Source organism: Myotis brandtii, unplaced genomic scaffold, assembly GCF_000412655.1.
Source record: "Myotis brandtii unplaced genomic scaffold, ASM41265v1 scaffold212, whole genome shotgun sequence".
Lineage (NCBI taxonomy): Eukaryota > Metazoa > Chordata > Mammalia > Chiroptera > Vespertilionidae > Myotis > Myotis brandtii.
In genome coordinates, this window is record NW_005357931.1 from 772,670 (window position 1) to 794,491 (window position 21,822).

Consider the following 21,822-nt stretch of genomic DNA (forward strand, 5'->3'; position numbering starts at 1 on the left):
AAGTTTTGAAGCTTGCTGTCAATACAACAAAATAGCATACATACCAAATTGCATATATATCAACATATGTGTAACTCCATCTATTGAAAAAAATCCGCATTATTAACCAGTACCCCTGGTATATTCTATTCTTAATAACGGTAATAGATGTTGAATGGAGGTGATGCTGATGATCAGAGGGAGACTACATGTTAACAGATAACTCAGAATTACCAGTGAAATCAGACTAGTCAAGTTAAAAATACTTGAGGTGATTAAGAGTAGTACCATATTTGATTTTGAATATGCTAACACCTCATTCTTACAGTCATTGTTATTATTTTCTTACCCCCTATTATTGCTCTCTTTCACAGACTAACTTAAAACATTGTGGCTTCGTGTCTAAAATTCCATTTTACAGAGTTCACTGTTTAGCTGGTTCATGAGTTTTTATCATCTTGTTTTTATTTGGTTAACCTAGCAGTGGACGTACCAGAAGACAGAATTACCTTCCAGGCCAAATATAGGCAAAACAAAGGTTCCATTCAAATTTACCCAGACATTGGTATTGATATTCCATGTGCTTGCTGCTCATTGAACCATTTCCTAGAGTTTTTAAATGAATGTTTTGTTGATTTATTTTACTTGAACAACCTTAGTTGAGCATAACCCTCTTCCACATACTACTACATACACATACATTTCCCTTTTTCAAAGTATAATGGAAGTTATTTTCTTTGCCTAATACTTACCTGCACACTGTTTTTAATGATTTTCAAAGTGTTATCACAAGTTGTAGATTACAAGTAATCATGTGATTCCTACTTACTAATTACTATCCTACCTCCTATGAAGCAGTGAAGGATGTTCCCTACTTGTGATGGACAGAATGTATTCCTTAGCTCTGCCGTGTAATACCATCAATAGGGTATTTCATTTTTTTCTAAGATGGATATTTTTAACATTCCTAAAATCTAGAGTTGTTTTACAGTTGCTAATGACCAGGTGACAGCTGTAATATATTCTCATTGCCTGTATTTGTACAACCTTGATGTTATTTCCATGGAATGACTCATCAGCTGCACTCCCTGGGTTTTTCAGTCAACAAGTGATTTAAGTACATTTTGAGCTAGGTTCATAAATCCAGGGTATTGTGCCAATACCACTGATTGATATCCTATATAATAAAAGGCTAATATACAAATAGGCCGAATGGTGGAACGACTGGTCACTATGACGCGCACTGACTGACAGGGGGCAGACACTCGACGCAGGAGCTGCCCCTTGGTGGTCAGTGCGCTCAGCCAGAAGCTGGACTCACAACTGGTGAGCACAGCGGCGGTGGTGGGAGCCTCTCTTGCCTCTGCAGCAATGCTAAGCACCCCTTGGGGGATGTCCTCCGTGGGCTCTTGGACTGCCAGAGGGCGCAGGCCTGGCTGAGGGAAGATACTCCCCTCCCCCCGTGCACCAATGTTGTGCACTGGGCCTCTAGTATTCTCTTAAGATCCAGCGTGTATCAGCAGTAACACATGTAGTTAATGTAAGGGTGTCAGTCACTTGCAAGGAAATCTAAGAGATGTTAGTGGAGGTAGAGTATGGTTTTATATTGAAATACAATAAATATATAGAATACCTTTATCTCCAGAGCTCATGGTGGCATATAGGAGAATATTATGTGGAAAACATATCTACTGATAACTGAGTGAAAAGTAATTCAGGAGATTCTTATCCAAAAGGAATATGTTAGCCAATTCATTTGCTTATATCCCCTTGCTATGTATGCAGAAATAAGTAATAATACACTTGTTTATATCCTTAACTTGTTGTTTTTTCCTTCTCATTGCTGCATAGTTAAATTACATCGATTGCACCTTAATAGTAAAATATATCTGTTTTTTAATATATAGATATTTTTTCAGTTTAGAATTTTTAATTTTCTAAAAAATATATTATTTGGGTTTGAAAGTCAAACTGAAAAGTTCTATGGTAATTGAAAATTGGATATACCATAAATAAAAAAATGAGTACATTTGCTATTTAAAAGAAATACTTAATGACTAGAGGAGTGGAGTAAAGCATAAATAGCAGTATTACTATAGACATCAAGTTAATTTAATACCAATTATCACAAGATTTTCATAATTTTTTTTGAAATTAATTTTTTTTTTTTTTAATTCCCAAAGCTTATTTTCCTTCTTTCCCATTCCCAGTATTTGAATGAATTTTGAATGGGAGCTCCTAAGATGAAGTAATACAAAGAGGTGCAACTTTATTGTTTGTAAAGAGAAAAAAAGATTCATAACCAATGTGACAAGATGTCAGCAATTTAAATTTTAATGGTAGAACAGGGATTTTGTTTTTGGAGGGGGATAGTTTTCTGAACTTGTGAAATATTTTATAACTTTAAAAAAAATGTCATTTTTCTCTTTTGGATTGGTGACCTTAGGGTGAGGACTATGTGATTTCTAGTATAAAATAAAAAGAATTAGTGTAACTGAAATTACACAAGATTCTGTATCTGTCTTCAAGAAAATGCTTAATGCCTACAGATAATTTAATTTCTTTCTTATGGTTATAGGGCTACGCACCACCACCTAAAAATGGGATTGAACAGAAGCGCCCTGGACGCCCTTTGAATATTACATCTTTAGTTAGGTTATCTTCAGCTGTGCCAAACCAGATTTCCATTTCTTGGGCATCAGAAATTGGGAAGGTAAAAATTCTCTCCTCTGAGCAACATGAAAGTAATCCCATTAGTTGATATATTTTGGGGTTTTTTTCTTAGGCTACCAGGTCCAGTTTGTCCTGTTTTCTGATTTTAATCTCTAAAAAGCAGTAATTTCCAATTCAGGAATGGAGGTATGGGGATTCTTAAAGTTAAAAACTTTAAGGTTTCCTGAGTCTCATCTCTTTATTTTCCGAGAAAGGAAATACGTATAATTACAATATTTCTTAAGGTAGTGGTTTAATCACAATAGTGTTTAAATGACATGTTAAGAAACTGGAAACTTTGGGTAAAGTTTTGTTATTTATGAAGAGTAACAAAGAAGCTTTATCTAGCTTTGGGGAAAATAGTTAAATGTATTCATGTTGTAATGAGAAATAATCTGTTCCAGCCTTAATAGAAACAGCTGATACTTCAGATAATATGTGGGCATCTCATGAACACATTTATTTAGAATTGTATTATTTCCTCTATACCTTTAGGTTGATTATCTGGCTTTCTGTTGATTCTTAGTCTTAAAATGCATTATATCAGTTATGAGTTACTGGTTAATACAACAAGGGATTTTCATTTTAGAACTATTTGTTCATATAACTGAAATAATAGGCAAGTTTCAATTAATTTCTGAACATAAACTTAAAAAAATGTTTTTATTGATTTTTTTTTTTTTTTGAGAGAGAGGAAGGGAGAGGGATAGAGAGATAGAAATATCAATGACAGAGAAACATCATGGATCAGCTGCCTCCTGCATGTCCCCCACTGGGGATTACCAGTTGAACATAAACTTTAATGTTGCTATTTGGTAGGAAAAAAGGATACTATTTTGTATTTTATGGATAGAGAAGTTGAGTCCCATGTTTGTACCAAGAATTTTTTGGTTTTATTACCAAGGTATTGTAGAGATGGACAATAAAGAAGGGCATTTTTGTATTAATTTTAGACTATAAAGATAATATTCTCTAATGATTGTTCTGTTGAGCTCTCATTTCTGAATTTTTACTATAACTTATTAGTATTATCATAGTGTATTGATTTCTAGTATTTTTCACTTGCATGAGCTGAATGTGCAGTGATAGAGCATTGGATAAAGATTCAGAAAATCTTGGCTTAGTCTTGGCCATTGTTTGATTTCGGCAAAGTTGCCTAATTCCCTGAGGCTTACTTATTAGAAAGAATGGGTAAAATCTTGAGAATGAGTGTTGTATGCAAATGTAAATGACGTTATCAAAGGAGCAAGTATTAATACTTTAGTGCCCTAGTGAGTGGAATTTGAACAGAATAGTATATTTTTTTGAAATGATTATCAGTTTTCAGGTTTTTGAATAAATGGTTGTAGGCATTGAAGATCTGGTAATTTTTTTCTTTTTGCCACACAATGAGAATAATATTCTTTCTTTGTAATTATATTAATTGACTTAAAATTGGCACACTATCTTGGGTATTCAGATATTTAAAAGGATTGTTTCAGGACATTAAAAATGATACTTTAAATAATTGGTTTGGCAACCTACTCAAAGTATTTTCTTTTTTTTTTTAAATATATTTTATTGATTTTTTACAGAGAGGAAGGGAGAGGGATAGAGAGTTAGAAACATCGATGAGAGAGAAACATCGATGAGCTGCCTCCTGCACACTCCCCACTGGGGACGTGCCCGCAACCAAGGTACATGCCCTTGACCGGAATCGAACCTGGGACCCTTGAGTCCGCAGGCAGACGCTCTATCCACTGAGCCAAACCGGTCAGGGCTCAAAGTATTTTCTTATTATAGAATTCATTGACTTCATATATGTAGTGCAAAGGTAAGAGATTTTTAGCATTTTGGTAAAATTATATTTCATCCCTTTATAGCTCTATAAATAGCTAATGAAGGTTCCTTTGTGCCAGATTTAATAGGTGTAGATTGATGCAATTCTGGCCTTGTCTATTTTATTTTTATTATGTCTTCAATGTGTCTTACATACTCCAGTAGCTGCCCCTTTCCTAGTAAAATGCCCATTTCAGAACAGGAGTTAATTTCTTAGAGTTTTTCTCAGAAGAAAGCTGATTTGGGGTTCATTTAAATGATTGCTCAAGGCCGTGAAGCAAGTGGTCTCTTCTGCTCAAGGCCATGAAGCAAGTGGAATTCTGGATTTGACATGTTAATTCAGACCACTGGTGTTTGAACTTTCTGCAGTGGAACCCATTTTTCAATGACAATATTATGAGAGCCCATACATAAAAACAAAAATTCTAGTTAGTAGTCAGCAGGGGAGGGTATATTTTTATTCATATCATGATGGTCCCTGAGGTACCAGGTTTGCTAGATTAGGAACATAGTTTGAAAGCCACTGATCTGAGGTATGTAATCTTTCCTATGGATGTTTTAAAGTGATAAGTGATTGAGAAATATCTTTAATATGATTGGGCTTTTATCTTCCCTGAAGGAGCTGATTTTGTTTCCTTAGCAGTCATTGACCTTCCTGTGGAAGTTATTTTGAATGTCATTTTTAGAAACCAGAGGTTCTTAGACAAGTATTTTATGTAAATAAAGAGACTATTATCTCTTGTCTTTAATACAGATTATCTTTCTTTGTAGAATTACTCCATGTCTGTATATCTTGTACGGCAGCTCACATCAGCCATGTTATTACAGAGATTAAAAATGAAAGGTATTAGAAACCCTGATCATTCCAGAGCACTAAGTAAGTAATGTTTGTAAGGTTGAGCATATGAGATGCTTTAATAGAAAAAAAAAAGCCTCACATATACATCAATGTAGGAATAATTTAGGAACAATTATTAGAAACCTAAAATGAATATTGAATTAAAAATACTCCAAAAACACTGCCCTATAAATTGAAAAAACCCTTCTCAGAAACTATTCCCAAGAAGATCAATTTTAAGCCCCTACTAGTGTGATTTTGGGCCTTCTCATGAAAACTTATTTAAATAAACATTAAGTTCATGGTAGTTTGGATGTATACATTAACTTGAGAATAGGAATCCAAGTTTTCAAAACCCCCAGTGTTTAATAGAATATACATTTTAAAAAATTGTAAATAATCAAAAGCTCTTTTTGCTGAAGAATGGTTGATATCCATCAGCAACAATATTTGCCTTCTGAGATGTTTTATTTTGTATTTTGCTTTGATAATGTATACTAATAGGTAGAGAGAGAAAAAAATCTAACCTAAACTGTAAATAATTCAGACCAGTAACTAAATTTAATTGATCAAGACATTTTTTGGGGAAAGAAAATATCTTCCCTCCAGTTACTTCCCTCACCGCTGAATGAACCTGAAAGGAGAAAAGAATCTATAGATTGAAAAGGGAGCCAAGTAGGGCTTTTGAAATGGTATTTTGTTTCTTATATCTTGAACCATTTCTTATCTCCTCAAACAGCATAATATTGATCTTTTTGCCTAGACCGCGAAGCCAGGGAAGCTCTTTTCTAATTTTTCTTGTCTTGCTCCAATTTTCACTGTCTCTAGTTCCAGTCCCATTCTCCCTCCCTATAATGGTGTTGAGAATTAGGCATCTGAAGAGAGTGTATATATTTATTAGCTTATATGTGCAGTAACTTGTATACATTACCTGGTGAATGAAAACTCAGACCCATTATCACATCCCTTGTAGTTTTCAGTTGTCAAAGGAAGTATAAAAATAGTTGACTTTTCTGTTTATAAATTTAGTAATTATTGGAAACAACCAAGACTCCCTAATAAAAAGTCATGAATGTATGTTAGAATAGCATTGAAACTCAGAGTACTGCTGCTTTCTAAGTTCCTTTCCTAATTGTTTTGTTCTTAAATCTTAAACAGCTTTCTGTTCTGAAATTCTTCTTACCTACAATTTTACTTTTAAAAATTTAGTTAAACATCTGATACAGAGTTTGCAAGTTTGCAATTCTTTAACCTAATACTGAAAGTATAATTCAGTTTTTAATACATTAATACCTAACATTTTGTTTGTTTTGCTTTTGTAGTTTCTTGACCTATTCAGAGTGTTTGGGGAAACTTTAAATAATATTATATATATTTCTATAATTCTGTTCATATGCCACAATTAATATAAAAATTTTAAATTATTTTTCCTTCTTTTTGAAGTTAAAGAAAAACTTACTGCAGATCCTGATAGTGAAATTGCTACAACTAGCCTTCGGGTATCCTTGATGTGCCCTGTAAGTAAAGCAACAAAACATTCTGGGGTGTTTTACTTTTTATAAATCACTAATTTTCCTATGAAAGTAAGTGTGGGAATGAATGATATATTATGGTAGAACTAGAGGCCCAGTGCACGAAATTCGTGCACCGGTAGGGTCCCTAGGCCTGGCCAGCGATCAGGGCTGATCTGCAGGGTGACTGGTGGGGCAATCAGGGGCCCCCGCTGGCACCCGCCTTGGCCGGCCTGGAGCCTGCCGGCTGGGGGAAGCTGCTGCATTGAGTATCTGCCCCGTGGTGGTCAGTGCATGTCATAGGGACCGGTTGTTCCACCTGTTGTTCTGTCGTTCGGTTGATTTGCATATTAGGCTTTTATTATATAGGATTCTAAACTTCTGTCATTTTCCCATTTGGGAATTTCACGATTAAGCATTGTAATTTCAAAGAATGCAAACATTCTTCAGGCAGCGACTAAGCAAGAAGAGACCTAAAAGGATATTTGATCGTAGGGGAAGAGAGTTTTTAGGTTCAGAATAATACAGTTAATGCTATATATAATCCACAGCTAATAATAAACCTATAGAGAGAGTTGCTTGCTCCTTTTATCAAACTATCCTATATAATAAAAGGCCAGCCACCATAAGCATAATGACCAGAATGACCAGAGACCAGAACCACCATTGGCCCTGCCCCCAAGCAAGTGGTTAGGGGCGATCAGGCAGGCAGACCAGCAGTTAGGGGTGATCAGGTGGGCAGACAAGTGGTTAGGGGCGATCAGGTAGGCAGGCCAGCGGTTAGGGGCAATCAGGTAGGCAGATGGCCCCTCGCTGGGCTGGCCCTGCCCCCAAGCCAGCAGTTGGGGGCGATCAGGCAGGCAGGCAGAGTGGTTAGGGGTGATCAGGTAGGCAGACCAGTGGTTAGGGATGATCAGGTAAGCAGATGGCCCCTCGCAGGGCTGGCCCCGCCCCCCAGCAATCAGGGGTGATCAGGTAGGCAGGCAAGTGGCTAAGGGCGATAGGTAGGCACACGGCCCCTCGCATGGCTGACCATGGCCTCCTGCAGGCACAGGCCACCAGCGGCGACTCTGTGGCAGGTGTGCAACCAGCCAGTGATTGCCCCACAGAGGGAGGCCAAGGCCAGCCAAGCCATCGCACCCCATGCCTGTTGCCTGCAGAGGGAGGCCACCAGTGGCAGGGGAGCTGGGGGTCCAGCTGCCTACAGCTGGGGGAAGGAAACCCCTAGGGACTCTACCTGAGGGGTCCCAGATTGTGAGAGGGTGCAGGCCAGGCTGAGGGACCCCCCCAAGTGCACGAATTTTCATGTACTGGGCCTCTTATAAATGCTAATAAAATCGCTAGGACCTAATAAATGCTAATTGATGGTTCTACTTTAATGAGTTAGAATGTTTAAGGTGTCTTAATTCATTTGTAATGTACTTCTAAATTGCACAATCATTTTTATTTTATATTTCCTAACATAGAGACTATAGGGGAGAATCGGTCAGCAATGCAGATAACTCCTCCTGTGTGTTCAGTACTGAGCTAATTGTGGGAGAAAATACTGAAGATTTGATAAAAAGTTTTCAGAAAGTTAATAGTCTAGTTTGAGAGAGAAAGCTAACTTACATGAAAAAGCAAAAGACTTGCCATATATAATTATGTTATTGGAGTACCAGAGAAGAGATGGGAAAGGTCAGGAATAGTGGATGAAGGCTTCTTTAAAATCAGTACTGTTGGAGGGGACCCTTTCCATATGAGAGGGACTTTATATGGAATCAGGAATTTATAATGCAGTTTAGGTGGCATTTGGTAACCAGCCATCATTATGAGAAATGTACAGGGTGGGGAAAAGTAGGTTTACAGTTGCGAGTAGCCGAAACATAGAGCTTATTCTTATATTATTAATTAATTATTGTATTAATTTCCATACAAACAACTATAAACCTACTTTCTTTTTACTTTTTTTTAAAAAGTATATTTCTATTGATTTCAGAGAGGAAGGGAGAGGGAGAGAGAGAGAGAAACATCAATGATAAGAGAATCATTGATTGCCTATCTTCTGCATGCCCCTCCTGGGGATGGAGCCTACAACCCAGGCATGTGTCCTTGACTGGAATCAGACCTGGGACCCTTTAGTCCACAGGCTGATGCTCTATCCACTAAGCCAAATCAGCTAGGGCTGTAAACCTACTTTTGCCTCGCCATCTACAATTTTAAATGGAGAGAGAATTGTTTCAGAGCGAGAGAGAGAGAGAAGAGAATAATTTCTCAGTTTCCTATTATGTGCCCCTTATTTAACTCCCTTAGCAAACCTGTATGGGGGTTGTTCCCATTTTGCAGATGAGGAAACTAAGACTGAAAGATTGACTAATCCAAATCACACAGTAGTAACTAGTAGAACAAGGATAACAATTTTGGTCTTCTGGCATCATTTCAGTTCTCTTAACAATATACCATTTTGCTACATTGGGCTAAAATAATAAATATTCTGATTATAAATCTACGAGGAGGCAGTAACAAATGCCAAAAGCTTTTTTTAAAAATAATTCATTTTTGTTGAAAATATTACATATGTCCCCTTTTTCCCCCCATTGAATCCCTCCAACCGTTTTTCCCCCATTGGCCCCCTCCTCATTGCCCTGCTACCCACCCCAAGCCTTCAGCACCCTATTGTCTGTGTCCATGGGTTATGCATTCAAGGTCTTTGGTTGATAAGTCCACCTCTCTACCACCCTGGAAAGTGGTATTTGCAGATATTTTTATTTTGAAGCTTTCTTAAAAAATTATCATGAACTTCAACTAACATCTTTATTGAAAAAGGGATAGAATTACATGAAATTGGGATTGCTTAGAAATTGAGAATCTGTGGTTGTCAAACCCAGAGAGAAATCTGTAGTGCCAGCAAGGGAGGTGGTGGCAGAGGTCCTAGCGGGCATGTGTTTGGACCAGGACCTCCTATTCATAAGCTTTGTGCAGACCTTCAGGTATAAGTTTTAATCCTTCATATGATATACTTCATATCAAATGTGATAGTTTCATATTGTGATAGTTTTTTTTGTACTGATATATGTGAAAAAGTTATAAATTTATATTATGTGACAGAAGGTTCAAAATTTTGTATATCACATGCCATCATTCAGGTGAAAATGTTTTTTAAAACACACATAGACCATCTATGAAAGGACATCCAAGAGATGGGTAACAGTGGTTCTCTCTAAATAGGAGAACCGGTGACAGACATGTTTTCATTGTATATGGATGTTGTCCTACTTGTGAATTTATGTTACCTATTTTCAAAAAATGAAAACATTTTTTTAAATTATAGGACTCTCAATGAATATTAATAAAACTAGAAGCCCATCGCATGAAGATTTGCGCAATAGGCCTTCCTTCCCCGGGCTGCTGGCACCGGTTTTCCTCCAGCACCCGGGGCCCAGGCCTTTGGTCCAGCTGCTGCGGAGAAGCCAAGCCTCTTATCCCCTCCGGCTGCAGCGAGGCTTGGCTTCTCCCCTCTGGCCGCAGCGAGGCTTGGTAGCGGAGAAGCCAAGCCTCTTCAGTCTTCAGAATTCAGTCTTTACTCCGGCCGGAGCCTTCAGTCTTCGCTCTGTGCCTGCGTATGCAAATTAACCACCATCTTTGTTGGGTTAATTTGCATAGTCGCTCTGATTGGCTTGTGGGAGTAGCGGAGTGACACCAATTTGCATGTTTCTCTTTTATTAGTGTAGATGTGTAGCAGCCTTGATGGAAATAAATTCTTTTGAATTTTTTTTTTCATTTTGATATTCTTGTATGACTTCTTTCAGACTTTTATAACTGACTATTCCCATTGAGGTTTTGTTCTCCTTTCTGAAATGGTTTCTCATCTTTTCTTTCCTGCCTGTAGTTAGGGAAAATGAGGCTGACAATCCCATGCCGAGCGGTGACTTGTACACATCTACAGTGTTTTGATGCTGCCCTTTATCTACAAATGAATGAGAAGAAGCCCACCTGGATTTGTCCTGTGTGTGACAAAAAAGCTGCCTATGAAAGTCTAATTTTAGATGGGTAAATATTACCTTTGTCTCCAGTACAGCCTCATATCAATTCTCTTCTAGCATAAAGTCAAGATGTTTGTGTGTTTTCTGCTTTATTATTACTCAATCTTTTTTTAAAACTGTGGTTAATGGCTCTTTTATCTTTATGATTTCTGTTGGGGGCAAGAGGTAGAGTAGTGTCCTTTTCTTTTTGCTTCCCAATATCATATTTCATAGCCTGTCCTAAAGAGGGGAAAGCCCACTTTTTAAGTGAGCTTAAGTCTGACTGGAAGTTCATTGATTTTATTGACCTTAAAGTACCAGCATTTTTGTTTCATTGATTTTTCTCTGTTTCATTTGTTTCTTTTTTCTTTTCCCATTTGTTTACTTTCACTTTAATTTGTTCTTTTTTTATAGTTTCATTTAGATAGACGCTGAACTTATTGATTTGCATTCTCCTAATATAGAAAGACTAGAGGCCCAGTGCATGAAATTCCTGCATGGGGGGGGAGGTGTCCTCTCAGCCCAGCCTGCACCCTCTCCAATCCAGGACCCCTTGAGGGATGTCTGACTGCCAGTTTAGGCTCGATCCCGGGGATTGGGCCTAAATGGCAGTCGGACATCCCTCTCACAATCCGGGACCTCTAGGGCTGCTGGAAAGAAGAGGGTGGGGTTGCTGACTGATGACAATAGTTTGAAAAGCCATCATTATAATACTACATCAGCATAGGTAAGGATTGGTCTTATTACCATACTAAAGGCCCAGTGCATGAAATTTGTGCATGGGTGTGGGGGGGGGGTCACCTCAGCCCAGCCTGCACCCTCTCCAATCTGGGACCCCTCAGGGGATGTCCTAGGGATAAGACCTAAACCGGCAGTTGGACATCCCTCTCACAATTCTGGACCTCTGGCTCCTAATCGCTCATCTGCTTGCCTGCCTGGCGCCCCTAATTGCCCACCCCCTGCTGGCCTGATCACCCCTCACTGCCTCTGCATGCCAGCCTGATTGCCCCTAACCGCCCCCCCCTGCTGGCCTGGGCGCCCCTCACAGCCCCCCACCTGCCTGGTCGCCCCACACAGACTGCTGCTCAGCCATTTGGTTGTCCCTCACTAACACCCCTGCCGGCCTGGTTGCCCCACGCAGCCTGCTGTTCGGTCGTCTCTCTGGTTGCTTTGGTCGTGACGGCCCCTGGCTTTTTATATATTAGTATTAGTGCTATAAATTTTCCTTTAAGTACTGCTTTAGCAACATTTCACAAATTTTGTTATATTTTTACTTTCATAAAGTTTAAAATACTTGCTAATTTATTTTTGTGTTTTTGGGTTTTATTTTTTTTTTTGTCTCATGGGTTGTTTGTAAATTTTCAAATATATGAGGATTTTCCAGATATTTTTCTGATGATGATTTCAAATTTAATTTTATTTTGTTCATAGGACATAATTTGTATGCTTAGTTATTTAAAAAATTTATTGAGACTTATATTGCTATTCCTTCTTCTTTCCCCCACCTCTGTGATTCTTTTTCCTTGATAATATAAGCTTATAAGTTAGATTTTGTATAATAACATTTCTGCTTGCTTTTGTGTATTTTATGTGTTGTATTGAAGGTTGTTCTTTACTACAATCAATTTCTGTTTAGCCACTATTTTTTAGATGACTCAGTAAGTCATTTAACTCTTTTATTGCCCTTTAAAGATCTAAAATATAGAAGGAAGGGGGTATAATAGTTATCCTAAAGTCTGAAGTATTGAAATACCAAAACAAACAAACTGAAGTCAGCATTACTTTTGTCTCCAATGTAATAAATAGTTCTTTGTTATAATTTCACTTTTGAACAAGGCCACTGATTACATTTTTCTACTTACTTGGTTTATAGCCTTTTTATGGAAATTCTCAGTGACTGTTCTGATGTGGATGAGATCAAATTCCAAGAAGATGGCTCGTGGTGTCCAATGAGACCGAAGAAAGAAGCTATGAAAGTATCCAGCCAACCATGCACAAAAATAGAAAGTATGTGTAGAATGTCAGCAGAGATCAAAGCAGTGAGACTCCTGCAGCATTATCTTTATCCTTAACATTGGCCACTAGAATTTCATTTGAAGCTCAGTTTGCTAACTTTGTGTGTGTTAATTCTCACCCGAGGATATTTTTCCCCTTGATTTTTAGAGAGGGGTGAAGGTGGGGGGAGGGGGAGAGACAGAGAAAGAAACATTGATGTGAGAGTGACCACATCAATCAGTTGCCTTCCGCATGCACCTTGATCAGGGCTGGGATCGGGCTTGCAAATGAGGTATGTGCCCTTGACTGGAATCAAACCTGTGACCTTTCAGTCCAAGGGCCAATGCTATAACCATTGAGCAACCGGCTAGGGCTGCTAACTTTATCTTTTGATCATCTGTTACATAGGTAATTTCCTCCAACTGGTTTTTATTCTTTCTTTTAAGAAATGTGCCCAAGTTTATATACCATTCTTTTAACCAGCCTTTTAATAGTTATTTTTCATATGTAAAGTAAATGAAAAAAAAATCATCTAAAATTATTTTAATATATGGTGTTTGTTACAAAATGAAAAGTTATAAATGACATTTCTGTGGATAGTTTTTCAGAATTGTTTTTAGAGTACCTGTTTTGGTACCTGTCAAGGTGTGGTTAGAGAGATTACTTCATCCATTAAGGGAGGATAGAGGAAGGTGGTCAAAGGTTAGTTGCTAAAAAAAAGTGGAAAGGAATTTTACCATTGCCTTGGTTGCGTGGATGAGTACTAATCCTCCAGTTCCCTGCAGCTGTCCACACTGAGTGGGGAAACAAAAGGCAGTTTGAGTAATTGAAACCCATAAGTGAACTTAAAACTTCTTTTTATCTGACATAGGCTACTCACTCACTGCATTTGAGTTTTTGAGTTTTGTTTTGACTGTAATTGATGTTGTAATAATGTAATGGATAATAGATGTTCAGAGTAAGAAGAGAGGAAAAGTTCAGGATTAATGTCAATGTTAATCAATCTCCTGTGATTGTTACTGAACCAATGGGTGGAATGATGAAGGAAAAGTTTCCCGCATCTTTCAGAGAAATAGTGATTTAGTTGATTACTTGCTGCTGCTTTTTCATTATCAACTAGCATTCATTTACTGCTACACAGATTGCAGGGCACAATATACTTTCTATGAAATGGTGAGCGTATGAGACTATCATAATGGGCAGAAAGGAGAACCTAGGTGATTAGTAGACAGACAGTTTATAAGAAAAATTTTAAATGTCTGAATAACAAGTGAGAAGTTTGGGGTTTTTTCATGGTGAAAATTTTTGTCAAGTTCTGGTGAAGAGTCTATGCATTCTTTGACATGAGCACCCTTGCTTTGCTAGAATGGAAAATTCTGATTCTGACTGAACACTGCAACAAGTCTGTGAAAACACAGTCAGTGGCACCACGTATTCTTGCTCATGGCCGGAGATCAGCCCCCTAACTCCAGATGTCTGTCTATAAAATGACTGCTTACTTGCTGAGACACCGTGAGCAGCAGGATATATGCATATCCATTGGTAGTACCAGGGAGATAACTAAGAGCATGTTTGAAGGAGGCTTTTGGCTCTCTGTCAAGGCATAGAGCTCACTCTGTCTCTCCAGGTTAGTAGTCATTTTACAGAGAGATGTCTGGAGTTAGGGAGTTGGTCTCTTTCTGTGGGACAGGGTATGTAGCTTTACTGGCATGCTGCTGCACAGTTAAGACTCCTGTGGCTAGAGTGTGTGTCACAACCTTAAGTTTTTTCTTTTTTTTCTGTTCCCTACATGCAGGTTCAAGTGTCCTCAGTAAGCCTTGTTCAGTGACTGTAGCCAATGAGGCAAGCAAGAAGAAAGTGGATGTTATAGACCTAACAATAGAAAGCTCTTCTGATGAAGAGGAAGACCCTCCTGCCAAAAGGAAGTGCATCTTTATGTCAGAAACACAAAGCAGCCCAACCAAAGGGTTTGTTAATTTATAGTTTACTACTTTTTATTACACTTAGAACTAATTGTTATTGGGATAGGTTTGTACATGTCTCTTTGATAGTTACATAATCATAGAATGCTATTTTAATTTGCCTTTGTTTAGTTGAAGTATTTTCAATATTTAAATGAAGAAAATATTCCCATCTTTGGGAAGTAAGAGTTGAAATCTTCTCACGTGTAAGTATTTCATGTAAGTAGCAAATTTGGCATCACAGACCAACAGAAAGAAGCCTATGGAATTAGGAATCTGACAAGTGTGGATTCCAAGTTTGATACCATTGCTTACTCATTCATGATGTTAGATGAAATATTTAACTTGCTTGAGCTTCCTGTTTCTGTTCTGTACAGTGGAGTTAGAAAATGCCTACCTCATGAGATTTTTTTAAGATTTCAATAAGATAATGAAAGAACTTAGCCTCAGTGTCTGGCAAATCAGAAGGAATAGAAATGAAAAACCAGGAAATCTTATTTTACGTTTTAGTCTAGAAATTTTGTGAGCAGTTATTTTTTAAGAGGCACTGTTTTAGTAAAACTTACAGTTTTACAGAGCACCAGAGGTAAAAAGCATTCTGCCTACAGATAACCACTGTTAACATTTTGATAGTGATTCTTCTAACCTCTTCCTTGCATACTCTACTATAATCCTTAAATGCAATCATGTAGTACAGTGATGGCGAACCTATGACACGCGTGTCAGAGGTGACATGCAAACTCATTTTTTTGGTTGATTTTTCTTTGTTAAATGGCACTTAAATATATAAAATAAATATCAAAAATATAAGTCTTTGTTTTACTATGGTTGCAAATATCAAAAAATTTCTATATGTGACACAGCACCAGTTAAGTTAGGGTTTTTCAAAATGCTGACACGCCGAGCTCAAAAGATTCGCCATCACTGATGTAGTATCTATCAGAAGAAACTGGCACCTTAATTTAAGACATTTAGAAAGCCTCTGATATTTTTCTACATGAAAAGATCATTTTAAATATTATGTCCCTACCCTATTCCCTGGAAATTGAATGTTGTTTTGTCATTAATATGGAGGTATTCTAAAGATAGGAAACAAAAAATAGAGGTTAATAATGTATTTCTCTGGATTAAAGATCATTAGGAATTGGTTGCAAAATTATATTAATATTTTTATGATTGTAAAGTGGGAGGGAGCACGTGATGAATTTCAGGCTTTAGGATAACAATTCAAGTTAACCCGTTTTTAGATATTTAAGTGTGGATCAAATGTGATAAATTCAGTGATCCAGTATACATTCTAGAATACTAATATTCACTGTCTTGCAACATTCTAGCAATTTACCTTTGTACTACGAAATTATGAATAAGACTAAAATTTAAAAAATATATGTGTACACATTGATAATGTATACATACATATGCCTGTGTATTTGCCAATTCTATGAGGAGGCAGCAACATGTCAAAAGCTTTTTTTTTAAAGAATTCTTTATTGTTGAAAATATTACATATGCCCCCCTTTTCCCCCCATTGACCGTTTCTAGCCTGTGGCCCGCTCCCCGCCCCAGGCCTTCACCATCCTATTGTCTGTATCCATGGGTTATGCATATATGCATACAAGGTTTTTGGTTTATCTCCTCCCCCCTCTTCCCTCTGAGGTTCCACAGTCTGTTTTATTTTAATGAGGAGTCCAAACACCACAGCAGTAGCAGTGACTATTAGCAATATCATAGAATCTTCTTGTTTATTAAAAAATAAATCCTCTCTTACAAAATCCACATTTTACTTTATGTGCATTCATCTCATATGTTTTTCTTTCCGTGAATTTCTGAAACAAGTGTAAGGATTGACATTTCCTTTCTGATCACTGGCTTAGCACTAATGCTGTACCAGTAAAGTCTAGGTCATGAATGGTTGAACTCTCAAGAAGCTTTGGGAAGGGAAAAAAAATCTTGCCAACTACTGTATCTCCCAACCTTATTGCTAATCCAGAAATATGGATCGGGAGAGGCTTCAAAATTAAACTTCAACAGTGCATAGGACTCCTAACACAGAAGGTGTGAATATGGGAGGTGTCTTGGGCAGACTGTGAGGTTTGAAACTGTCCCATGTCTGCTCAGTCCTTTTATAAGCTGCAGACTCTGCAGACGACCTAATAGTGCCACTTGGAGCATCTTGTGTTCTCTTTTCTGTTTTTCTTGTGTTAAAGTTCTAACACATTGACAGATTTTAGCAGCAAAATCTCTTATAGCACTAATGCTGAAATTAGTAATCCTTCATGCTATTGGAACCTGGAGGACAGACTTCTCCAGTGAGATTAGCCATGGGCTTCCAGCTTTCACAGTCCCTGAGATAGTACATTATGCATATCCAGTTTGGCACCCAAGACAAAAATACTCCTCTCAAGTTTTTGTAGTACTATTTCTATTTACTTTGACAACTCTGCCTCTGGTTGGTTGCTTTGTACATAGTTATACTGATGCTTGAATTATGTGCTAAGTAAATCTCTAGATTTTTTTTTTCTGATCCATTCTGTAGGTGAAGGTCCAGAATTTCCCAAAGGCAAAGAAGGGTCTCTGAATTTCTTCGTGAGCATTGAAACAGTTTGGGGATAGTAGATGGCAAGTGTGGGACTTTTATGGGTTGGGCTTGTTTTCCCAAAATATATTTTAGTTATTTCTCTGAGGAGCTATTGTTGCCTGCACCACATAATGTGTTAAGAATACAGAAGCTTTCAGGGATGGATGTTCTCTGGAGCTTTGAGATCAGTCTGTAGCCTGATTGCATGGGTGTGTGGGTAATGGGTTGCCATGAAAGCTATTTGGGGTCTTTTTGGATTCCATATAAATTTTTGGAGTATTTGTTCTAGCTCTGTGAAATATGCCATTGGTATTTTAATAGGGATTGCATTGAATATGTAGATTGCTCTTGGGTAGGATGGACATTTTAATGATGCTGATTCTGCCAATCCATGAACACGGTAGTATATTTTTCCACTTGTTTATATCTTCTGTCTCTTTTTTCAACATCCTGTAGTTTTCTGAGTATAGGTCTTTTGCCTCCTTGGTTAAGTTTATTCTTCAGTGTCTTAATTTTTTGTTGCAATGGTAAATGGGATTGTTTGTTTAGTTTCTCTTTCTGAGAATTCATTATTGGTGTATAAAACAGCTATTGATTTTTGGGTGTTGATTTTGTATCCTGCTACATTGCCAAATTCATTTATTAAATCTTTTAGTTTCTTGGTGGACTCTTCAGGGTTTTCTATGTACATTATCATATCATCTGCAGATAATGAGAGTTTTACTTCCTCCTTTCCAATTTGGATGCCTTTTATTTCTTCTTGTCTAATCACTGTGGCTAGCACTTCCAGGACTATGTTGAATAAGAGTGGTGAAAGCGACATCCCTGTCTTATTCTTGTTCTTAGGGGAAATGCTTTTAGTTTTTGCCCATTGAGTATGATGTTGGCTGTAAGTTTGTCATATATGGCCTTTATTATGTTGAGATATGTTCTCTCTATTCCCACTTTGTTGAGAGTTTCTATCCAAAATGGGTGTTGGATTTTGTTGAATGCTTTTTCTGCATCTATTGATATGATCGTGTGACTTTTGTCTTTCAATTTGTGTTGTATCACATTTGTTGATTTGCAAATATTGTACCAGCCTTGCATCTCTGGAATAAATCCCACTTGATCATGGTGTATGATCTTTTTAATATATTGCTGGATGCAATTTGCTAATATTTTGTTGAGGATTTTAGCATCTATGTTCCTCAAAGCCAGGGCCCGAGGGAAGCCGGCCAGGGTCCTGGGTGTCTGCGGGTGGCCGGAGGGAGGGAAGCCCGGGTCTCAGATGCCAGAGGAGAGTCGGCGCTGGCAGCCCAGGGGAAGGAAGGCCTACTCTTGCACGAATTTTTGTGCATCGGGCCTCTAGTATACATATAAAAGCCTAAGCTACTGAACGACCAAATGACTGATCGCTATGATGTGCACTGACCACCAGGGGGGAGATGCTCAATGCAGGAGCTGCCCCCTGTTGGTCAGTGTGCTCCCACAGCCAACCTCCTGCGGCCAGCCAACCGCCTGTGGTCCCTCCCCCTGGCCAGCCAGCCAACCTCTTGCAGCCCCAATCAGCCCTGAGGAACACCACCTGTGCACGAATTCGTGCACTGGGCCTCTAGTATGCAATAATTAGATGTGACCATGGTGACAGTGTGTTGGGATGTTGATCTGACTCCTCTACAGATATAAGTAAAGGGGCGGGGGAGGAAAGTGAGTTTTGTTGTTTCCTGTACATCTAATCCAAATTGAATGGTTAATTCAGGATCAAGACAAAATAAAATCTCCATTGTGTGATATCAAAAGAAGAGAAGGGGAAGCAGGAGGAAAGCATGTTATTTATTCATTTTTGAGACTAACTCAGTTGCCAGCAGTCATATATGTACTCTCAGTAATGCTTCATTTTGCACATTTCCCAGTGATATCTATATTATTGATAAACTAAAGAATAACACCTAGACAGGAGCCTCATGTCATAATGCAAATTAGTTTTAGGGGATTCAAGTGTTTAAATCAGTTATTATTTAGTGGGTTGAGATCTAAATAGAGACTATGAAATAGTTTTGTTAGTTGTTTGTAGAGTATGAAGAGTGTCATGCAACTCTGTCATCATTTATTGTTAACTGATATTTAATAATCTGAGCAATAAGAGGAAGTGTTTCAAACAAGAGAAAGGACATCATCTAGAGGTCCTACTTGACATCTTAGTTTAGCTTTGTGACCATGGTTCCACCTTAAATTTCTATCGATTTTATTTTCTTTGTCTTTGTTGTGGTCCCTTCCAGCTACAGAATTCTGAGCCTCTCATTAAACTTACAGTTTTCTAACAGCACTGTGGGATGTTAACCTAATGTCCCATGTCCCAGTCATTTCCCCTTTATTTAATAAAGTTTTATTTTTCAAAATGTACAGTTGTTGGGACCTGTTTCTGAATCTTTAATAGCAGCTGGGAGTGGGGGGCCCCCATCCTTGGTATTTCTAGTGTAAATTACTTGAACTTTGTGCTTTGAAACCAACATAATAAGTATTTTACTGAGGAGCTCCCGAAGGGGTGCCCTGGCCAGGGAACTGCCAATGTTCAGTCTTTCATAGACAACAGCTGGGCGTATGAGCTTATAGTTGAGAACTTGCAGTTTATCATATGTGTTTTTGTCAAGACTAGGTTATTATGCTTGTCCCAAACTTTGCCTTTGAACCAGTTCTTTTTGGCCTTGCCCCCAGTTTGTTCACTGGGTCTTTGTCTTTCTTGGCCGATGGCACCTTTCTTGTCATCCTTGGGTGACATCATGGAGCTCAGAGAGCAGCTGCTACCACTGTAGCCTCACTGACATGTCGAACAAAAAGCTGGCCACTATCAGCCCATAGGGTCCATAATATTGCTTAGTTTCTTCTGTACATTAAAGATGTTTTTCTTCTGAAGTTCTGTTTACCCTGAGCAAAGAAAAACTGAGGGGTAAATAGGAAGAAGTCAAAATTATCTCTCTTTATTCCTGAACTTAAAAAAATTTATACTGCTTCTTAAAATAATAGTTAAAATTATATATACATATTGTGTGTATGTATATATATAACACCATTTATAAAGTGTTGCTTAAGTGTGTTTAATTTTAAACTCATAACCCCCCTTAGAAAGATAGATTGTATCACGGTAGGCAACATTTTATTTCTGGCTATTATATCTTACACATCTTGAGTAGTCATCTTTTTAAATTTCTGATTGCTGCCTATTGTCATCAGGTTGGCAGGCTTTAGGATTGGCTTTCTTTGCTTAGGTGATCCCCAGATAAGAGTGTTAATAATTGCCCTAGCTCCATGGTCGGCAAACCGCGCCTCGCGAGCCACATGTAGCTTTTTGGCCCCTTGAGTATGGCTCTTCCACAAGATACCATGTGGGGGCACGCACATACAGTTCGATTGAAACTTCGTGGCCCATGCGCAGAAGTCGGTATTTTGTGGAAGAGCCGGTATTTTGTGGAAGAGCCACACTCAAGGGGCCAAAGAGCCGCATGTGGCTCGTGAGCCACAGTTTGCTGACCACTGCGCTGATTTGGCTCAGTAGATAGAGCATCAGCCTGCGGACTGAAGCATCCTAGGTTCGATTCCAGTCAAGGGCACATGCCCGGGTTGTGGACTCAAACCCCAGTAAGGGGTATGCAGGAGGCAGCCCATCAATGATTCTCATCATTGATGTTTCTATCTCTCCCTTCCTCTCTGAAATCAATAAAAATATATTGATTTTTTAAAAAAAGAGTGCTAATAATTAGCACAACTCAAGCTAGAACGAAGGAATTCTGGTTGAACTATAGTAAGTAGCATCACTCATAAATTGCCCTGATTTAAATAAAATCTTAGGAGTCCTTTATTTTATTTCTAAATTTTAAAAATTGAATTTATTGGGGTGACAATAACTTTATTGCAAAACCATACAGGTTTCAAGGGTATAGCTCAGTAGAACATTATCATTGCCCCAAGCAAAGTCTCTGTCCCAATTTTCCCCCCCTTTCCCCACCTCCACTACCCTCCCACTCCCTTTCCCCTCTATCACCGCACTGTTGTCTGTGTCTGTGTGTTCTATGTATATGTTTTTTGGTTAAGCCCTTCACCTTCTTTCATCCAATTCCGTCCCCTCTGACAACTGTCAGTCTGTGCCATGTATTCATGCCTTTGTTTCTATTTTGTTTGTCAGTTTATTTTGTTCATTAGATTCCATATGTAAGTGTGATCATATGGGATTTGTCTTTCTATGACTGCTTTATTTCAGTTAGCATAATAATCTCCAGGTCCAACTATGCTGTCAAAAAAAAGTGTGATTTTCTTTTTTTTTCTTCAATTAAATCTTTATTTTTCAGATTATTACAGTTGTTCCTCTTTTTTCCACCCATAGCTCTCCTCCACCCAGTTCCCACCCCACCCTCAGCCCTTACCCCTCCCACTGTCCTCATCCATAGGTGTA

At 38.2% G+C, this 21,822-nt stretch overlaps 1 protein-coding gene across 8 annotated transcripts in view; it reads left to right on the forward strand.

The window, feature by feature from the left end:
* The window catches only part of PIAS2 (protein inhibitor of activated STAT, 2), a 54,874-nt gene that overhangs the window by 19,653 nt on the left and 13,399 nt on the right, over positions 1-21,822 (forward strand). For 6 of the 8 annotated variants that reach the window (XM_014539266.1, XM_014539271.1, XM_014539264.1 and 3 more), the window contains exons 6-11: positions 2,558-2,692; positions 5,281-5,386; positions 6,791-6,864; positions 10,727-10,887; positions 12,733-12,866; positions 14,650-14,821. In XM_014539266.1, the coding sequence (XP_014394752.1) occupies positions 2,558-2,692; positions 5,281-5,386; positions 6,791-6,864; positions 10,727-10,887; positions 12,733-12,866; positions 14,650-14,821 (782 nt within the window). Of the gene's footprint in view, positions 1-2,557; positions 2,693-5,280; positions 5,387-6,790; positions 6,865-10,726; positions 10,888-12,732; positions 12,867-14,649; positions 14,822-14,947; positions 14,971-21,822 lie in introns of those variants that run through there. The other 2 variants (XM_014539270.1, XM_014539269.1) reach the window with 2 other exon arrangements.